The sequence below is a fragment of the Salvelinus fontinalis genome, chromosome 6 (genome assembly GCF_029448725.1).
Source record: "Salvelinus fontinalis isolate EN_2023a chromosome 6, ASM2944872v1, whole genome shotgun sequence".
Lineage (NCBI taxonomy): Eukaryota > Metazoa > Chordata > Actinopteri > Salmoniformes > Salmonidae > Salvelinus > Salvelinus fontinalis.
This window is the reverse complement of record NC_074670.1, coordinates 48,856,540-48,878,575: the sequence shown is the minus strand read 5'-3', so window position 1 is coordinate 48,878,575 and position 22,036 is coordinate 48,856,540. Positions and strand designations below refer to the sequence as shown.

The 22,036-nt window shown below is 45.2% G+C and overlaps 2 protein-coding genes across 5 annotated transcripts in view; one reads left to right on the top strand and one right to left on the bottom strand.

Annotated features, from left to right (window-relative positions):
* The window catches only part of LOC129857981 (putative methyltransferase NSUN7), a 50,346-nt gene extending 46,376 nt beyond the window's left edge, over positions 1-3,970 (top strand). For both annotated transcript variants that reach the window (XM_055926793.1, XM_055926794.1), the window contains exons 12-13: positions 2,534-2,810; positions 2,989-3,970. In XM_055926793.1, the coding sequence (XP_055782768.1) occupies positions 2,534-2,810; positions 2,989-3,464 (753 nt within the window). In that variant the 3' untranslated portion in view covers positions 3,465-3,970. The remainder of the gene's footprint in view (positions 1-2,533; positions 2,811-2,988) is intronic.
* Positions 3,971-3,977: 7 nt separating this feature from the next.
* Positions 3,978-22,036, bottom strand: part of LOC129857980 (amyloid beta precursor protein binding family B member 2-like) — a 59,207-nt gene continuing 41,148 nt past the window's right edge. For 2 of the 3 annotated variants that reach the window (XM_055926791.1, XM_055926790.1), the window contains 6 exons: positions 12,928-13,042; positions 11,195-11,270; positions 9,998-10,087; positions 7,759-7,874; positions 7,302-7,484; positions 3,978-7,120 (listed from right to left, as the gene is read on the bottom strand). In XM_055926791.1, coding sequence (XP_055782766.1) covers positions 6,947-7,120; positions 7,302-7,484; positions 7,759-7,874; positions 9,998-10,087; positions 11,195-11,270; positions 12,928-13,042 — 754 coding nt within the window. In that variant the 3' untranslated portion in view covers positions 3,978-6,946. The remainder of the gene's footprint in view (positions 7,121-7,301; positions 7,485-7,758; positions 7,875-9,997; positions 10,088-11,194; positions 11,271-12,927; positions 13,043-22,036) is intronic. The other variant, XM_055926792.1, reaches the window with a different exon arrangement.

Below are 22,036 nucleotides of genomic sequence, written 5' to 3'. Positions count from 1 at the left end.
CAGATTGGACCCGGTAAAATCATTTTATGAGGTTTTCATACAAGAACAGCTAGGGACAATAAACTCGGTGTTGAGACTCAAATCAAATCAAATGTTGTCGGTCACATACACGTAGCTAGCAGATGTTATTGCGAGTGTAGCGAAATGCTCGTGCTTCTAGTTCCAACAGTGCCGTAATATCTAACACGTAATCAAACAATTCCCCAACAACGACCTAATACACACAAATCTAAAGGGGTGAATGAGAATATGTACATGTAAGTATATGTATGAGCGATGGCCGAGCGGTATAGGCAAGGTGCAGTGGATGGTATAAAATACAGTATATACATGCGACCTGAGTAATGTAAGATATGCAAACATTATTAAAGTGGCATTGTTTAAAGTGACTAGTGATCCATCACAGCGTTGACTGGGATGTGTCTGGACTCCTGCAGTGGGACTGTCCACGTCACATCACCAGGTTTGCAGCGCTCTTTAAATGTCCCCATATCGAGAGACGGTTAGAGTCGTGTCATACACAGGCAGAATTTAGAATCATGTGTGTGTTTGTCTTAGCTTCTAAGTAGAATTGCACAGTAGAGGTGGGAGTTTATATTCTTCCTGGTTATCAGAGGTGCGGTGAGAATGGCATAACTGGGTCAAACAGTTTGTGGTACGGTGAATGTACTTGTTTAGGACCTACACTACCGTTCAAAAGTTTGGAGTCACTTAGAAATGTCCTTGTTTTTAAAATAACATCAAATTGATCCGAAATACAGTGTAGACATTGTTAATGTTGTAAATGACTATTGTAGCTGGAAACGGCTGATTTTTAATGGCATATCTACACAGAGGGCCATTATCAGCAACCATCACTCTTGTGTTCCAATGGCACGTTGTGTTAGCTAATCCAAGTTGATCATTAGAAAACCCTTTTGCAATTATGTTAGCACAGCTGAAAACTGTTGTTCTGATTGAAGAAGCAATACAACTGGCCTTCTTTAGACTAGTTGAGTATCTGGAGCATCAGCATTTGTGGGTTAGATTACAGGCTCAAAATGGCCAGAAGCAAAGTACTTTCTTCTGAAACTCGTCAGTCTATTATTGTTCTGAGAAATGAAGGTGATTTCATGCGAGACATTGCCAAGAAACTGAAGATCTCGTACAACGCTGTGTACTACTCCCTTCACAGAACAGCACAAACTGGCTCTAACCAGAATAGAAAGAGGAGTGGGAGGCCCCGGTGCACAACTGAGCAAGAGGACAAGTACATTAGAGTGTCTAGTTTGAGAAACAGATGCCTCACAAGTCCTCAACTGGCAGCTTCATTAAATAGTACCCGCAAAACACCAGTCTCAACGTCAACAGTGAAGAGGCGACTCCAGGATGCTGGCCTTCTAGGCAGAGTTCCTCTGTCCAGTGTCTGTGTTCTTTTTCCCATCTTAATCTTTTCTTTTTATTGGCCAGTCTTAGATATGGCTTTTTCTTTGCAACTCTGCCTAGAAGGCCAGCATCCCGGAGTCGCCTCTTCACTGTTGACGTTGAGACTGGTGTTTTGTGCATTTCTTTCAAAAACAAGGACATTTCTAAGTGACCCCAAACTTTTGAATGGTAGTGTATGTTGTGTTTGTGGTTTGTTGCTGCACACAAGTTTAGCAGTGTGCACAGGTAGAGAGGATGATTTAAGAGGCTTGAACAGAAGTGAGGGGGGATGGGGTGGATGTGAGATTTAAAGGGATGAGGAGGGAGAGAAGAGAAGGAGAGGGGAAAGGGAGGTAAAGGAGGAGAGGGGAGGGAGAAAATCTGTTGAATAATTCAGCGCCCCCTGTCTGTGTGAGTTAGCATCAACACAGTCTGTGCAACCCCAAAAGACCCTCCCGTACACATCTGCAAAACAACTCAAATGTACACACACACACACAAACACTCAAATACACCACACACCCTTTCTTTCTCTCAGTAAGTGTGAATTATTCAGTTGGTGGGGAGAGGAGAGCTGTGTGGGTTGGTGCTGTGACAGCAGGTGACCCTGCAGCAGGAAGAAAGGACATGGTGCCTACTCTGCTCTCTTCTCCTCTGCTCTGTTCTCCTCTGCTCTGTTCTCCTCTGCTCCACTCTCATCTGCTCTCCTCTCCTCTGCGCTCTTCTCCTCTACTCTCTTCTCCTTTGCTCTCCTCTCCTCTCCTTTCCAGTGCTCTGCTCTCCTCTGCTCTCTTCTCCTCTGCTCTCTTCTCTCTTCTCCTCTACTCTCCTCTGCTCTCTTCTCCTCTGCTCTCTTCTCCTCTACTCTCCTCTGCTCTGCTTTCCTCTGCTCCCCTCTCCTCTCCTCTCCTCTGCTCTCTTCTCCTCTGCTCTCCTCTCCCCTGCTCTGCTCTCCTCTGCTCTCTTCTCTGCTCTCTTCTCCTCTGCTCTACTCTGCTCTCCTCTCCTCTGCTCTCTAAAGTACTATTTACAGCTTACTTGACGCTCATAAAACACTCATCTTTACATTGCATTTTCCTTACATTGCACTTTGCTCCTCCTTACTCTCTCCATGTTCCTTTCCTGACAGCCCGACCTGGAAGAGATCGAGTCTGCACAGGAAGTGCTTGCCAGGGCAGCAGCCACAGGCCTATTGGACGGGATCGATTCCAACAATCCAACCAGGAAGGAGAGGCGTGGCCGACAGACCCACCAGGCACCAAACAGTCATGCCCGCTCAGCTCATACACGCCCACACGCCACCGCCAGCAGCCAATCCAGAGTCATGGAGTTCCTGAACCGTGAGACCAAGGGTAGTAGCTCCACCCCTACGGTGGGGTCGACCAATGGAGGTCTGTCGCAACGGGGTCAGTTCATTCACACACACAGTTTCACTCCTAACACACGCATACTCAACTGCTCTTTCTGTGTCGTACTAGTCCAAAGGCCAAGAGCTATTTCAGTCTCTTCTCCATCTCTTCCTTTCGCCTCCTTCCTCTCTCTCACACTCCGCCATCCCCTACTTCCTCTTTCTCTGTCCTCTAGGTAAAGCCAAGCCTGCTCGCCGACGCCCTCCCAAGCCCTCCCTCTCTAACAGTTCCTCCTACACCTCCCCTTACTTCGCCCCTAACCCCGCCTCCAGCCTCTCCAGGAAGAATCAGACCCGCCTCATCAACACTGCAGCCGCATACAACAACCGCCTCTCGCCTACCGCCACAGACCCCAACCCCCCTGCTGCCCCTCTCACCACAGCCCCCTTCGCGCCCCTGGTCCACCCTGGCCCCCCTAAGGGACGTCAGGAGGTGCTGCGCCCCGTGGCCCTCACCCTGCCCCCGGTCCTGTTCCCTGGGTACTCCCCCCCGGCCAGACAGATCCGGAACCTCCCTCCGCCCCCCCAGAGGTCCAACCCCACCCTGGCCTACTACCAGTGGAAGACCTTACCCTCCCAGGTGCCCCTGATCAAGTCCTCTGGTAGTGTCAACGAAAAGCCTGTCATCAAACACCCTCGCCCCTGGCTCTGACACAGCACACAGGACAATACTTCAGGCAAATACACACAGATACACCCTCAAATACTGAAGACAAAAAACACACTACCATACACTGAAATATAGAAGACATGTTACACACACACACATATATATATATATATACACACACACACACACACACACACACACACACACACACACACACACACACACACACACACACACACACACACACACACACACACACACACATATATATATATATATATATACACACATACAAGTTACATTCACACAGTGTCCATAGTGCTGTCACTACTATAGTTTTAAAGCAAAAACAATAAAGCACCTTTAAAGTAATTTCACTTTAATACTTTTTGTATGTGTCATAAAACAAGTATGCCATAGTCAAGTATGCCACCCTCAAGTATACAGTAATTGTATATTTTTACAGTAGTGCCAATTACCAAATATGTGATTTCATGACTTCAATGACTTGACGCATTACATGAGAAAATAAACCTGCACTTTCCAGACCTTCCCTTGTTTTGGTATTGCATTTATTTTCACAACAGATTACAGTTACATGGTGTAGAGATGAGTGAAGAACAGAGCACATGAATCACACTATTTTCACGTATGTTTTTAACGTTGGAGTGGATTGCATTCACAGAGTTGAGTTAGAGTGTAGAGAGGTGTTCCTGGGTCCTAAAGGAGACAGTGGGCGGTCAGCTCTCCATAGTTTGGTGAACGTGTGTGTGTGTGTGGGGGGACAGGTTTAGATAGTCTGGTGGGGTTAGGCTTTTGTGCAGAGCACCTATCTCCATAATGACACCCTCCTCAGTAACTTCTCTCTCCAATGATGATCCATCTCTATCTCTCCCCTCACATTCAGATTACAGACACATGAAATACCAACACCACCCCATTCCTCCCTCTCACCTCTCATCTCCAACCTGGGGTACAATCATTACTTTACAATAAGTATAGTACAATCCGAGCACCCCTCAAGGGAGACATTGGTTCAGTCCGTTATGTGAGCCAGATGGGATGGAATACATTGGTTCCCATGCTCTGTGCACTTCCTGTATCTGTTAGGACATCATGGCTGTCTAGTCCGTCACATGACACGTCTCTGTTGGAGTCTGGGGCTCAAAGGTTACCAGGTTGGGTAGAACAGCTGGATGGCGGCGATTGGTCAGTGGCCTTGTCCGTAGCGATCGGCTTTTGCCATAAGCATGTCCCGTTTCCACGTCAACGAGACAGACGTCTTAAAGAGACCATTGTGTGTGTGTCCCGTTCTGGAATGCTACTCAGTTTGGCACTGCGATGGGAACAGGGCTGCTCTCACTGTGTACAAGAAGTACAAAAAAGGGGTAGATAAACAAACACACATTCAGTGTGGGCTTCCTGATGCAACAAAGCCAGCACTCAATGGGGATTGGTTCTTTTTCTCATGTATGTCCAGTGTGTCTCATTATTAGTCTAAAGCCTGCGTCACAGAAAGCAATTTGGACGCAATTTAAATCGCATGCAACAACCAATCCTGTTATGTATCACATCATGGTTTCATAAATTATTTGTTTATCCAAATGTTTGGTAATTGTAACAGCATCGATATAGACAAAAATGCTGGCTGTACAATTTAGTTAGCTAGAATGTTGCCTATTGCCAATGTAACAGAATAACTTTACGGCGTCCCCTCGCCCTGACACGGGCGCGAACCTGGGACCCTCTGCACACATCAACAACGGTCGCCCACGAAGCACGGTCGTTACCCATCGCTCCACAAAGGCCGCGGCCCTTGCAGAGCAAGGGGCAACCCTACTTAATGTCTCAGAGCAAGTGACGTAACTGATTGAAATGCTACTAGGGCGCACCCGCTAACTAGCTAGCCATTTCACATCCGTTACACTCACCACCCTTTCAACCTCCTCCTTTTCCGCAGCAACCAGTGATCCGGGTCAACAGCATCAATGTCACAGTTGTAACTTTACGTCGTCCCCTCGCCCCGACACGGGCGCGAACCAGGGAACCTCTGCACACATCAACAACGGTCGCCCACGAAGCGTCGTTACCCATCACTCCACAAAAGCCGCGGCCCTTGCAGAGCAAGGGGAAACCCTACTTAAGTCTCAGAGCAAGTGACGTAACTGATTGAAATGCTACTAGCGCGTACCCGCTAACTAGCTAGCCATTTCAAGCTCTCGAAAACTCAAGACGGCATTCTGCCTTCTCCCTACAGTTTTCAGCCTTTCGCTTAGCCCACGACTGGCTCATGTTGACTACAATCCCGACGCTGTGTTTAGACGTTTAGAAACGTCAATAATCAAGGCTTTCAAAACATGTGGCCCTTGTCTTTCATCAGAAGAGAAAGAATCCTTAAAATAAAAAAAGATACACTTACAGTAGCAAGGTGTGTATCAAATTAACCTTTTTATTTTATTATTTCTCGATGATATGAAAGATAAGGTCCTTACGCTTCCAAAACCGTACCGCAAGCGACTCGTGTTAATGTTCAGATTGAGCATCGGGGCTCTTAACAAAACTCCCCCGTAGAGAAGACGCCTTCATCCAATAAGTCTTATGTATAATGTAATGGAACTGAGAGTCATGATCAAGGGCTATGTTTTACCAAGCCAGCTAGCTAAATAAGCTAGCAACGAGCTAACCTAGCTAGCGCAATTCATGTTGGACAATTTCAGTTGAAACTGGACAGATAAAGGTCTGGGTTCACTTTTAAAATGACATTTATTGACTGCCAGAGCATGTACGTAAGCCATGACGAGACAATTTTTTCTGACATTTGGCATGTCTCTTGTGGTTTGCAGCAGCACTTACAGCTGTGTTGACACGGCAACCGGGTCAGAGTTCCGTACGGAACGATATGACGAGTCATGTAAACTTTTTTTTCTGCTCACTGATTAGACACCGCATACAGTCAGTTGCGTGAAATAGGATTCATTTCTATCTTGCGGTGCAATGCAACTAAGTTGCAGGCCCCAAAACATTTGGGGGGTGACACACTGTGCAACACAGGTGCAACTTTGTTGCAAGCAACATAAATTGTATCCAGAATGCTTTGTGTGACATCGGCTTAATACTCCATTCAGCTCAGTAGTAATAATACTCCACAAGACGAGGCAGTGCCCGGTGAGGACAGCTGTGGCCTGGCTAAAGTAGGCAAGTCTCGCTATGACACAGCAGAGTTCAAAGCTCAATGGAAAGTTCCACTAGTGATGACCCAAATTAACAGCACATCATTCTGCTGTAGCTTGGCCTTCTTCTTCTTCTTCTGCAGATTAGTTCACTTTGTATTATTTTGAGCAGATACACATTTCCAGATCCATTCCTCCTTTGGTCTGCCCAGTGGTGTTAAGTTAACATGTATGTACATCGTTGGTTACCATGGCTGGTATTGGTTAGGAGTGGTTGTAGGTCGTAGTTGTGGCGATAGTGTGAGTGACAAAGCCAGGGGCTGTGGTGGGGGGGTGTGGTCAGTGAGCTGTCCGTCATTGCTGAGGCAGTTCTGAGGGCGTTTTCTTTGTTTTCAGAGTGTCTATGAGAGACTGGACGCCACGCTTCACGCTGGTGGTCACCCGGCGCGTCACCGAGTCGGGGGGCGGGGAGGAGGAGCCAGCTCTCTGGGAGGGGGGGCGTGCCACCAGACACTTCTGATACCGCAGCTGAGGAAGAGGGGAGGAGGAAGAGGGGGGAGGAAAGTACATCAGTCTAACTCAACCACAACACTAACTCTAGCTTCATGTCCACGTCCTGGTTCAACCCTAAATGCAAGAACGAGGATAAGCAGACAATGTATATATACAGTATGTGTGTACACACAGTAGGTTTGAGTAGGAGTCTCACCACACAAGCAGCCTGCACGGCTTCAGACACACTGCCAGCGTTGGGGTCACACCAGAACACGTGGCACTGGAAGTGCTGGTTCCCAGAGTCCATGACGAAAGCAAAGGTGTGGATGTCCCGGCCCACTCCCATGAAGGACAGGAAACGCACGCGGCACTCCACCAACACTTCCTCCTCCTCTTCCTGTCCAGGGGACCAATGGTTATAGAATATAGGGAATATTCAGGTAGAAATGAAGATATGTTTATTTGTCATGATGAGGGCAATGGGTCAAAGCAAGAAAAGCCAGGTTGGTTAAGATGAAATCAATATCTACAGTAGGTTTCAGTCCAGACGGATTAGATGTGAATCTGTTGTTTCACATGCGGTTGCCAAATGGATAACAAATGAAAATCATGAATGTGGTAAAGCGATTCAGAGATAATCCACAGGTAAGAGAAGAAAATATGCCTCTTGCCTTCTCCTTGATGACAGCCACGGTGGCGTCAGCCACACTCAGTATGACAGGGGTCCAGTCCTCTTTTCCTGTGGAGGACACCAGGCTCTCTATAGCCCCGTTGATGATGTCCATACCTGGAGAGAGGGAAGAAAGAGAGAGGTGAAACCTGAGTTTGTTTTCTAACTCCAGTGGAGTGGCGGTCGGTGCCGTTTAAGATGAGGGAGGACGATTATTTTCATATTCCATTCACCCAGTTCAATATAACATTGATAGATTTTGACTACTACATGATACTCACATTTCCCCTGTACCCATCATGAGGTTGTTACAATTTAGCCTATGAATGAAAGTTTACAACATAGGTGCACAGGTCGAGAGAAAATGTTTAAATAATCAAGGTGACAGACAGTGACTCATTTAATACCGCCTTGCACACTTTTTTTTTTTACTTTTTATTTATTGTATTTTTTTTTATCCCATTTTCTCCCCAATTTTCGTGGTATCCAATCGCTAGTAATTACTACCTTGTCTCATCGCTACAACTCCCGTACGGGCTCGGGAGAGACGAAGGTCGAAAGCCATGCGTCCTCCGAAGCACAACCCAACCAGCCGTACTGCTTCTTAACACAGCGCGCCTCCAACCCGGAAGCCAGCCGCACCAATGTGTCGGAGGAAACACCATGTACCTGGCCCCCTTGGCTGGCGCGCACTGCGCCCGGCCCGCCACAGGAGTCGCTGGAGCGCGATGAGACAAGGATATCCCTACCGGCCAAACCCTCCCTACCCCGGACGACGCTATGCCAATTGTGCGTCGCCCCACGGACCTCCCGGTCGCGGCCGGCTGCGACAGAGCCTGGGCGCGAACCCAGAGACTCTGGTGGCGCAGTTAGCACTGCGATGCAGTGCCCTAGACCACTGCGCCACCCGGGAGGCCCACACTTTTGACTGTATCTAGCTGATCTAGGGTGTAATCATTAGTCCAACAATTGCCAACAAGAGTTTATATTGGACAAATTCAGGTATGTTTAGCCCCGTTTCGTTCCGTTCACTTCTGTTTAAGAAACGTTTTTAAACAGAATTTGGCGGTATGAATACACCTCTGATCACATGCAAACACAGTTCACTTTCATAGCAGCCACATACAAACAGCATGATCACTTTCTCATTGTATTCCTTCTCGCATCAATGCGCTCTCCTCCTCTCACCTTTTCCCTTCGCTTGTGGACTTCAGTTCACAACACATCAGCTGTCTGTGACCAGGCAAACTTTCCAAGCCAAACCTTCATATCATAATTGCTAACAAATACACACAGCCTACGTCTTTGTCCCCATATTAGCTAATGTCATAGTCAATATAGCAACTAGAATTAACTCGTTAGTAAACCCACTACAATCATGCAGTGTACAGTCAGAAAGCAGTTTAGCAGTTACACCAGTGGGCCCCGGTGCCAATAAATTAATAAAACCAAAAGCTTACTTTGACTTGGAAGAGTTTCTGTGTGGGATAGCAACAGCCAGCAAGCTAACATAGCATCCCTCTCTGTTTGAGCCGGGTGTTTGAGTAGGATAAACTGGCTAGGTCCATAAACTAGCTAAGCAAGTGAAAGTGAAAAAAATACTACGGGAAATATAGCTAGCTTTCCCTCTCCCTCCCTCTCTTGCTTCTCTTTCATTTTTGAAGAATTGAATTTGTTCAAAACTGTTCAGCTATTGTCTGTCTCTTTCAGTCAACTACCCACCACATTGTATGCACTGCAGTGCTAGCTAGCTATATCTTATTTTTTCAGTACTAGATTAATTATCTGATCCTTTGATTGGGTAGACAGCATGTCAGTTCCTGCTGCAAGAGCTGATAGGTTGGAGGACATCCTCCGTAAGTTGTCAGAATTACTGTGTAAGTCTATGGAAGGGGGTGAAAACCAGGAACCGCCTAGGTTTTGTATTGAAATCAATGTACCCAGAAGAGGACGGAAGCTAGCTGTCCTCCGGCTACACCATGGTGCTACCCTACAGAGTGCTGTTGAGGCTACCGTAGACCTTCATAGCAAAACAGTGTGTTTTAATAAATTATTTGATGACGTGAATATATTTAGTATAGTTTAATCTAAAAAGGATAACTTTAATGTTTCACTATTTCGTTTTTTTTGGTTGTCTCCTTCCTCCTCTGAGGAGCCTCCACTGCTCCAGTATGTGTACGGACCATGATTAACGGAACAATTCAGGTGGTTAGGTACGGCTGTATATGTAGCGTCCTTACTTCTCTTACCTATGGGGCGAGACACCGACGTCATCCCCAGGTAGTTCACATTGAACTTCTGCACCAGCTCAGTCTTTGGGACAGGAAACTCTGTGGGAGAAAACACACATCAGACACCAAAGATGCACGCACGCACACACACCACACACACTACAAAGGATGTCCGAGCAGACTCAGGCAAAGAAATGTCCAAACAGGCTTGTTAGTCTAAAATACAAAAATAAAACAGATTCTTGTGTGAATATTTGAATATTTCAGATGCTGTTGCATCTAATTAGGTCATATGAAAAAACAACTAAAAATGGTTATTCATACAAGTGTGCAGAACTTCAGAGGGGCTGGTTTGATAAACGCTCGGCTCAAAAACAAATGTATTTACAGGGTGGCCTGAAGGTCCGGGAAGTCTTCTATCCCTCTCTCCATCCTAACACAGAGAAGAGTTTAAATACCAACACCCCGGGTAAACAACAGAACAGGAGTTAGTCTACTTCCTATTACACTCTCCCTGAGGGTCGGGGAGAAACAAGGGATGGAATGAAAGGAGGGGAGAGACAGTGGAGGGGTCTGGTAGTGGAGTGCACAGGCGGTTTGGTCGTGGTAGCGAGTAGCGAGTGAGCAATGTTCGTCCAATGAGCGCTTTGATCTCTCAACAGGGGTTGCTGAGCGTTAGGGCTGGCCACGACTCAACACTAATTGGCTTTTAATGAGGCGAGCTGCTCCTGTGAGCTCAGAGCCCATCCACGTTTTTTTACTCGATGCACAGAATAAAAGTATTTCCCCTGTAGTCAGCAGATCCTGACACAAAAGCTGAAGTTATGGGATGAATTGTTATTTTATTATCTATAATAATTGGTTTAGTACTTTTGGTAATGTGTCATGAGATGTTGTACTGTTGTCAGCAAAATTCAGGCTTAAGTGAACCAAGCACAGCTTTTTCATTAACAAGTGTTTGCATTCAGTTCTGGATTCATAAGGGGCCTTTTCTTCATTTGCAGTGAAACACTCTCATGAAATACATACAGAGGGAGAAACAAATCAAGTTAATGCTCAACTCCAATTCCGTAAGCAGATCACTATTAATGAATAGTACCTGTGTGTGTGTGTGTGTGTGTGTGTGTGTGTGTGTGTGTGTGTGTGTGTGTGTGTGTGTGTGTGTGTGTGTGTGTGTGTGTGTGTGTGTGTCACCAAGCCCCTTACCCTGGAGAGGAACATCGGAGCCTGTTTGGGATGAGCTGCAGGCAGCAGCCTTCGCACTCTTCCTCTCAGCCATAATCTGGAGGTAGAGAGGAGTGAGGGAGAGTCAGACAGGGGAAGAGAGGGGTAAAAGAGGGGGGATAAAATGGTAATGTTAAACAAAGAAATTCAAAGCGTTTCAACTTCAAACTCAGAAAGAAGCACAAGTCATTATGTGTTCTTTGAACTAAAATGTAGAAATGTTTCCTAATGAATGAATCTCTCCCCATTTCTCTTCTCGATCTCTTCGTGTTCTTATACTGCAGCAGAGCAGCCACGCTCCTAAAGAAGAGGGCACTGTAATGTGCTGCACTCCCTTCGAGATAGTTGATTAATTGTAGGTGTCATTAATCAAAGTCTATGGTGAGTCTGCAACTCTCTGCTCACAGGGGAACAAACACACACACACGTATGTATGTACGCAGGCACACACACACAGCACACCAACAGAGGCTGAGGTCAGTAAGTTTTCACACTGCAGTAGGAATTGTTTTAAATAGACAATGTGGAGTGTAGGACTTATTTACTAGCGCACAATGAGTGACTGTTTGGGATTATTCATTTACTTCTGTATGGGACTGCCAGGCCAACAACGTATTGAGTAAGAGCTGAGAAACAAGATGTAGAGCTTTTTTCCAAAGTGGGTCACCATCTCTCTTGTCAGAGTGCAGATCACAAACAACAGACAAGACTACCTTTGTTTTGCTGAGTGAATTGTCCTTTTCAAGGTCATGCCTGGTCTAAAGCCTACAGACCGTCGAAGCTGGCAGTGTCTAGAACAGTGAAACTGGTCTAGTCTCCATGTGCATGATACATCCATAAGGAACAAGACATTCAGCAGGGACTGGGAATGAGTAGTAGCAGTTTAGCATTCTCTCCTCCTCTCCTCGTCACTGCTACATAACGAACGTAGTTTACGCCTTTCAGGGCTAGCACTTCCTTAAACCTGAGTTGGGTTTAAACACTCCCCCATGGGCCTCCCGGGTGGCGCAGTGGTCTAGGGCACTAGCTGCGCTAGCTGCGCCACCAGAGACTCTGGGTTCGCGCCCAGGCTCTGTCGCAGCCGGCCGCGACCGGGAGGTCTGTGGGGCGACGCACAATTGGCCTAGCGTCGTCCGGGTTAGGGAGGGTTTGGCCGGTAGGGATATCCTTAACTCATCGCGCACCAGCGACTCCTGTGGCGGGCCTGGCGCAGTGCTCGCTAACCAAGGGAGCCGGGTGCACGGTGTTTCCTCCGACACATTGGTGCGGCTGGCTTCCGGGTTGGAGGCGCGCTGTGTTAAGCAGCAGTGCGGCTTGGTTGGGTTGTGTTTCGGAGGACGCATGGCTTTCGACCTTCATCTCTCCCGAGCCCGTACGGGAGTTGTAGCGATGAGACAAGATAGTAATTACTAGTAATTGGTTACCACGAAAATTGGGGAGAAAAGGGGGTAAAATAAAAAATAAAATAAAAAATATTTTTTAAAACACTCCCCCATCCTCCCCATCAACCTCACAACCGCCCGCCCCAGGGCAGATCTAATGGTGATGTTGGTGACGGGTACACACACTGTATAAGCAGGATTGCAATGTGATCAAAATGAGGTGTGTACTTCTTTCTGCTCCCTCGACTTGAATTCAATGGACAGAACATTTCTGTGAGAATGTACTGTCTGTTTGTATCTACTTCCTGTGTCTGGAATGGCAGGCCCACTCACCTTGGAACAGATTTCGTGGAGACTCGTTGCTATGGCTTCTGCAGGGGTATCACATCGAAACACATGGCATTTCAACACCCGTGTGTTTTTGTCTCTCGCCACATAGGCAAAGTCCCTATAGAACGGATAGAAGATATCATATGAGACATGAATATGTGTCATATTTACATGTATGTATATGGCAGGTAATTAAATAAATTAGATTAGCATCTGTATATTTTGACATTATGAATTTTGGTGAAAGGCATGGGATAGTATACAGAAGTTTCCACTACTACTACTATGAAATTCAGACACCTTGACTTTTTCCACATTTTGTTAGGTTACAGACTTATTCAAAAATTGTTTCAATTGTTTTTTCCCCCCTCATCAATGTACACACAATACCCCATAATGACAAAGCAAAAACAGGTTTTAAGAATGTTTGCTAATTTATAATTTTAAAAAAAAAAGATCTCAGACCCTATTCAGACCCTTTACTCAGTACTTTGTTGAAGCCGCTTTGGCAACAATTACAGCCTTGACTCTTCTTGGGTATGACGCGACAAGCTTGGCACACCTGTATTTGTAGAGTGTCTACCATTCTTCTCTCCAGATCCTCTCAAGCTCTGTCAGGTTGGATGGGGAGCGTCGTCTCTCCAGAGATGTTCGATTGGGTTCAAGTCCAGGCTCTGGATGGGCCACTCAAGGACATTCAGGGACTTGTCCCGAAGCCACTCCTGCATTGTCTTCGCTGTGTGCTTAGGGTCATTGTCCTGTTGGAAGGTGAACCGTTCCCCCAGTCTGATGTCCTGAGCGCTCTGGAGCAGGTTTTCATCAAGGATCTCTCTGTACTTTGCTCCGTTCATCTTTGCCTCGATCCTGACTAGTCTCCCAGTCCCTGCCGCTGAAATACACCCCTACAGCATGATGCTGCCACCACCATGCTTCACCATAGGGATGCTGCCAGGTTTCCTTAAGACGTGACACTTGGCATTCAGGCTAAAGAGTTGAATCTTGATTTCATCAGACCAGAGAATCTTGTTTCTCATGATCTGAGAGTCTTTAGGTGCCTTTTGGCATACTCCAAGAGGGCTGTCGTGCCTTTTAGGCTTTCGTCTGGCCACTCTACCATAAAGGCCTGATTGGTGGAATGCTGCAGAGATGGTTGTCCTTCTGGAAGGTTCTCCCATCTCCACAGAGGAACTCTAGAGCTCTGTCAGAGTGACCATCGGGTTCTTGCTCACCTCCCTGACCAAGGCCCTTCTCCCCCGATTTCTCAGTTTGGCCGAGCGGGCAGCTCTAGGAAGAGTCTTGGTGGTTCCAAATTTCTTCCATTTAAAAATGATGGAGGCCACTGTGTCCTTGAGGACCTTCAATGCTGCTGAAATGTTTTGGTACCAATCCTGTCTAGGAGCTCTATGCACAATTCCTTCGATCTCATGGCTTGGTGTGTGCTCTGACATGCACTGTCAGCTGTGGGACCTTATATAGACAGGTGTGTGCCTTTCCAAATCATGTCCAATCAATTGAATTTACCACAGGTGGACTCCAATCAAGTTGTAGAAACATCTAAAGGATGATCAATGGAAACAGGATGCACCTGAGCTCAATTTCGAGTCTCATAGCAAAGGGTCTGAATAGTTATGTAAATAAGGTATTCCTGTTTTTTTGTAAATTTGTAAAAACCTGTTTTCGCTTTGTCATTATTGGGTATTATGTGTAGATTGCTGAGGATTTGTATTTATTTAATACATTTTAGAATAAGGCTGTAACGTAACAAAATGTGGAAAAAGTCATGGGGTCTGAATACTTTCCGACATGCAATGTATGATACATTACCCTGACATGCAATGTATGATACATTACCCTGACATGCAATGTATGGTACATTACCCTGACATGCAATGTATGGTACATTACCCTGACATGCAATGTATGGTACATTACCCTGACATGCAATGTATGCTACATTACCCTGACATGCAATGTATGCTACATTACCCTGACATGCAATGTATGGTACATTACCCTGACATGCAATGTATGCTACATTACCCTGACATGCAATGTATGGTTGAACTATAAAAATAAGCTACTTTGTTCACTTGTTTCCATAGATGACAGATGATGAGTGCTTCCCTATCCTCAGTGAACAGTTATTATCATACTGTATTATCATTCACTGCCATAAGAAGAGAAGTGTCTTCTCAGCGGTGTGCACACACACACACACACACACACACACACACACACACACACACACACACACACACACACACACACACACACACACACACACACACACACACACACACACACACACACACACACACATATAATGTGTCCCATTGCCTAGGGTAAAGGAAATGTCATGCTGAGATCTTCAGACAGTTGCTACATGCCAGAGAGGAGGCAGTGACTCCCAGTGAGAGAGAGAAAGAGAGAAAGAGGGAAAAAACAGAGACACGTGGGGGATGGGGGGATTGAGTAACACAATATACTGATAGTGGGATGGGGATGAAATACAACACCTGTCATCCACACATCATGTACACACACACCATCAACAGAGAATCATCCCAGAGTATAGTGCAGAGTGGGAATCCAAGAAACCATGGACAAAGTGATAAAGAAAGAATGTCAGATGAAGGAGAGAGTGCTGGGGAGTGGAACCATGCTGAGGGGCCATGCAGGGGAGCAGTGCAGAGACACAGGTGCAGCTGTGAATCAAACACACACACACACACACACACACACACCTAGCGACACTCAGCGTTTATCACAGTGGTCCACTCTGATTAGGAGTCCATTACCAGCCCTGTCTCCCTGCTTAATTGTGTGCTCACACATTTTGGGTCGATAATACTCGGTCCCTGTCCAGCGTAGAGAATTGTGGGCCTTTTGACTGTGTGTGTGTGTGTGTGTACATTTAGAGCTCGATTCAATCCGCGTCGCGGAAGCTCAGCTTTCCAGCGTGATTGAAATTTAAAGGCAACATTCCCGGAGACTGCATTCACGGTAAACGCTGCATATGTCCGGCTCAATCGGAAATGACCTTTTAAATTCTACCGCCGAATCTGTACCGCTTCAGCGCTACAGACTGAGTAGAGGCCTGAAGCAATCTGTCTCACAAGCTGCAGAGTACAGTGGCCTTGCGTCTATATTACAAACGGCTCATATATCGCGTTTAACGTCTTTTGAGAGCAGAAACACAAACACATGCAGTATCGAGATAAAAACGGCCTGTGGCGACTGTGCGTGAGTGCCAGTGTGTAGTGCTGTGTTATAGCTAAAGAGCAGCGCTCACTCCCAGGCTTTCTGCTGTCTGTCTGTCACTCCCCAGACAGCTGAAGAGGCGTGTGACTGCAGGTAAAATGGAGGACTTGACACAATGCTTAAAAGAAAAAGACAAAAGGCAATACGTGGAGCACACAGCAACCATTTACCTTTCCCTGGGTCCAGCGAAGCAGAGGGAAGGAGAGAGGGAGAGAGCGGGAGGATAGAGAGAGGAAAACAATGAAAGAAAGAAAGAACAAAGAATGTAAAAGACACTGTTATTACATTAAATATTCTGGGGTGATTACAGAGGATGCTCTTTGGTCCCAATCAGGTGTCTCCATTCCCTGAGCCGTGTGTGTGTGTGTGTGTGTGTGTGTGTGTGTGTGTGTGTGTGTGTGTGTGTGTGTGTGTGTGTGTGTGTGTGTGTGTGTGTGTGTGTGTGTGTGTAGAAGCTTCAGCTCTGTATACTTTTCATTTCAGCAGCAGAGCTTAGCGTTCCCGCTCCATTATGACACATCACACCTCTGCTGTTTGACATGCCGACACACACACACACACACACACACACACACACACACACACACACACACACACACACACACACACACACACACACACACACACACACACACACACACACACACACACACACACACACACACACACACACATACACACACACTAAACCTGCCGTTATATGCAACCGAACGCTTGCTTCGCTCTCATCCCCTCTCCGTCTCTCCCTCTCTCTCTCTCATATTCACTCGTTTCACCTCATTTCCCTCTCTTTTTTCTCTTTCATCCTCCGTTCATCCATTACCCTTTTAATCTTCCTTCCATCACTCTACTTTCCACTCCCCCCCCCCCCCAATCTCTCTCCTACCTAATCTCTATCCAATTTCCCGGCGGGCGTTCCGGTGTAATAAAGGCCTAGTGCACTTACTTAATTTTTTTTAACAATTATTTTCTAATTGTGATTTATCAGGGGGTGCTGCAGCACTCTCAGCACCCCTACCTCCCGCTGCTATGGTCACTACAGATTTAGGTAAAACAGCTTTTATTTTATTTTACACCTCTTATGGAACAATCTTCAGAATACCCAACAGTTGGATGCATCGGTGCATTTTGGGCAGTTTAGATTATTGGTGGAGGATTATATATCTTTTTAAATAATTGTGTTTTTGTATTTTTTTGTGTTTTCTATGCTCCCGTCCTGATTGAAGTATTTGTGTCTGTAACTTTTAATGTGTACTTGCTGCTTGTCTTGACATGCAGGGCTCCCTTGCAAATGAGACTCTGGTCTTAATTGGACTGCTTAAATAAATCAATCTCCTGGCTTTCATGATCCACTTATCATTGAACACAGCAGCGAGAGAGAGAAAGCTAGGCAGTATTGGTGGAGACCAGAGAAAGCTAGGCAGTATTGGTGGAGACCAGATAAAGCTAGGCAGTTTTGGTGGAGACCAAATAAAGCTAGGCAGTATTGGTGGAGACCAGAGAAAGCTAGGCAGTATTGGTGGAGACCAGATAAAGCTAGGCAGTATTAGTAAGGACCAGAGAAAGCTACAGTAGTAGAAAAAGTACCAAATTGCAGTGGTGTAAAGTACTACTGAAGTCTTTTTTTGGGGTATCTGTACTTTACTATTTGTATTTTTGACAACTTTTACTTTTACTTCACTACATTCCTAAAGAGAATAATGTCCTTTTTGGTCTATACATTTTCCCTGACACCCAAAATTACTCGTTACATTTTGAATTCTTAGCAGGAGAGGAAAATGGTCCAATTCACACACTTATCAAGAGAACATTCCTGGTCATCCCTACTGCCTCTGATCTGGCAAACTCACTAAACACACATGCTTCGTTTGTAAATGATGTCTGAGTGTTGGAGTGTGCCCCTGGCTATCCGTAAATTTAAAAAACAAGAAAATGGTGATGTCTGGTTTGCTTAATATAAGGAATTTGAAACTACTTATACTTTTACTTTTACTTTTGATACTTAAGTATACTTAAAACCAAATACTTTTAGACTTTTACTCAAGTAGTATTTTACTGGGTCCCTAGGAGGGGTGCGTCACTTGAGTGGGTTGAGTCGCTGACGTGATCTTCCTGTCTGGGTTGGCGCCCCGCCTTGGGTTGTGCCGTGGCGGAGATCTTTGTGGGCTATACTCGGCCTTGTCTCAGGATGGTAAGTTGGTGGTTGAAGATATCCCTCTAGTGGTGTGGGGGCTGTGCTTTGGCAAAGTGGGTGGGGTTATATCCTGCCTGTTTGGCCCTGTCCGGGGGCATCATCGGATGGGGCCACAGAGTCTCCTGACCCCTCCTGTCTCAGCCTCCAGTATTTATGCTGCAGTAGTTTATGTGCCGGGGGCTAGGGTCCGTCTGTTATATCTGGAGTACTTCTGTCTTATCCGGTGTCCTGTGTGAATTTAAGTATGCTCTTTCTAATTCTCTCTTCCTCTCTTTTTTCCTTTCTCTCTCTCATGAGACCTCTGACTACCTGGCCTGATGACTCCTTGCTGTCCCCAGTCCACCTGGCCGTGCTGCTGCTCCAGTTTCAACTGTTCTGCCTGCGGCTATGGAACCCTGACCTGTTCACCGGACGTGCTACCTGTCCCAGACCTGCTGTTTTCAACTCTCTAGAGACAGCAGGAGCATTAGAGATACTCTTAATGATCGGCTATGAAAAGCCAACTGACATTTACTCCTGAGGTGCTGACTTGTTGCACCCTCGACAACTACTGTAATTATTATTATTTGACCATGCTGGTCATTTATGAACATTTGAACATCTTGGCCATGTTCTGTTTTAATCTCCACCCGGCACAGCCAGAAGAGGACTGGCCACCCCTCATAGTCTGGTTCCTCTCTAGGTTTCTTCCTAGGTTATGGCCTTTCTAGGGAGTTTTTCCTAGCCACTGTGCTTCTACACCTGCATTGCTTGCTGTTTGGGGTTTTAGGCTGGGTTTCTGTACAGCACTTTGAGATATCAGCTGATGTAAGAAGGGCTATATAAATACATTTGATTTGATTTGATACTGGGTGACTTCCACTTTTACTTGAGTAATTTTCTACTAAAGTATCTTTACTTTTACTCAAGTATGACAATTATGTACTTTCCACCACTGCCCAATCGTCATACTTGAGAAAAAAGTAAAGACACCTTAACAGAAAATGACTAAAGTCACCCAGTAAAATACTACTTGAGTAAAAGTCTAAAAGTATTTGATTTGAAATATACTTAAGTATCAAAAGTAAAATTATAAATTATTTGAAATTCCTTATATTAGGCAAACCAGACGGCACAATTGTCTTGTTTTTAAAATTTACGGATAGTCAGGGGCGCACGCCAACACTCAGACATAATTTACAAATGAAGGATTTGTGTTTTGTGAGTCTGCCAAATCAGAGGCAGTAGGAATGAGCAGGGATGTTCTCTTATAAGGGTGTGAATTGGACCATTTTCCTGTCCTGCTAAGAATTCAAAATGTAACGAGTACTTTTGGGTGTCAGGGAAAATGTATGGAGTAAAAAGTACATTCTTTTCTTTCGGAATGTAGTTAAGTAAAGGTAAACGTTGTCAGAAATATAAATAGTAAATTCGAGAGAACCCCAAAAAACGACTTAAGTGGTACTTTAAAGTATTTTTACTTAAGTACTTTACACCACTGGAAAGCTAGGCAGTATTAGTGGAGATCACAGACAGCTAGGCAGTATTAGTGGAGATCACAGAAAGCTAGGCAGTATTAGTGGAGATCAGAGAAAGCTAGGTAGTATAAGTGGAGATCAGAGAAAGCTAGGCAGTATTAGTGGAGATCACAGAAAGCTAGGCAGTATTAGTGGAGATCAGAGAAAGCTAGGCAGTATAAGTGGAGATCAGAGAAAGCTAGGCAGTATTAGTGGAGATCACAGAAAGCTAGGCAGTATTAGTGGAGATCAGAGAAAGCTAGGCAGTATAAGTGGAGATCAGAGAAAGCTGGGCAGTATTAGTGGAGATCACAGAAAGCTAGGCAGTATTAGTGGAGATCAGAGAAAGCTAGGCAGTATTAGTGGAGATCAGAGAAAGCTAGGCAGTATAAGTGGAGATCACAGAAAGCTAGGCAGTATTAGTAGAGAACAGAAAGAGATAGAGTGCGTTGACAAAGTATTCATACCCCATGACTTGTTCCACATATTGTTGTGTTACAGCATGAATTCAAAATTGATTAAATAAATAATGAAGTAAGCTTTATGCGACATCTTTTTGAGTGTGAACCCACTACACCTTTGTGTTGGTCATGCAGGGCTCCCTTGCAAAAGAGACCCTGGTCTCAATGGGACTCCCTGCTTAAATGAATCAATTCATCTCCTGGCTTTTGTGATCCACTCCACTTGTCACTGAACACAGCAGAGAGAGAGAGAGAGATAGGCAATATTAGTAGAGGTCAGAGAGAGCTAGGCAGCATTATTAGAGACCAGCGAAAGCTAGGCAGTATTAGTAGATACCAGAGAGAGCCAAGCAGTATTAGTAGAGACAGAAAATATTAAATAAATAACAATTCTCACCCATCTGAACACAATACCCCATAATGACAAAGTCAAAACGTGTTTTTAGAATTTTAGCAAATGTATTGAAAATGAAATACAGAAACCCTTTTACATAAGTATTCACACCCCTGAGTCAATACTTTGAAGAAGCACCTTTGGCGGAGATAACAGCTTTGGGTCGTCTTGGGTATGTCTGTATCAGCTTTGCACATATAGATTTGGGGACTTTATCCCATTCTTCCCTGCAGATTTTCTCAAGCTCTGTTAAGTTAGACGGGGAGTAGCGGTGAACAGCAATCTTCAAGTCTTTCCACAGATTTTCAATGGGATTCAAGTCTGGGCTTTGGCTGGGTCACTCAAGGACTTTCACTTTCTTGTTCTGAAGCCATTCCAGCGTTGCTTTGGCTGTATGCTTGGGCTCATTGTCCTGTTGGAATGTAAATATTTGCGCCAGTGTAAGGGCGTTTGCACTCTGAAGCAGGTTATCATCAAGGATTTGCCTGTATTTGGCTCCATTCATTGTTCCCTCTATCCTTACCAGTCTCCCAGTCCCTTCCACTGAAAAGCATCCCCATAGTATGATGCTGCCACCACCATGCTTCACGGTAGGGATGGTGTTAAACGGGTGATGAGCTGTGTCTGGTTTTCTCCAGACAAAGCGCTTTGCATTCAGGCCAAAGAGTTACATTTTTGTCTCATCAGACCACAGAATATTTTGCCTTATGCTCTCAGAGTTTTCAAGTGTTTGCAAACTCCAATGAGCCCAATGTATCACTAGCCACTTTAAACAATGCCACTTAATATAATGTTTACATACCCTACATTACTCATCTCATATGTGTATACTGTACTCTATACCATCTACTGCATCTTGCCATCTTTATGTAATACATGTATCACTAGCCACTTTAAACAATGCCACTTAATATAATGTTTACATACCCTACATTACTCATCTCATATGTGTATACTGTACTCTATACCATCTACTGCATCTTGCCATCTTTATGTAACACATGTATCACTAGCCACTTTAAACAATGCCACTTTTATATGTTTACATACCCTACATTACTCATCTCATATGTATATACTGTACTCGATACCATCTACTGCATCTTGCCTATGCCGTTCTGTACCATCACTCATTCATATATTTTTATGTACATATTCTTCATCCCTTTACACTTGTGTCTATAAGGTAGTTGTTGTGAAATTGTTAGGTTAGATTACTCGTTGGCTATTACTGCATTGTCGGAACTAGGAGCACAAGCATTTCACTACACTCGCATTAACATCTGCTCACCATGTGTATGTGACA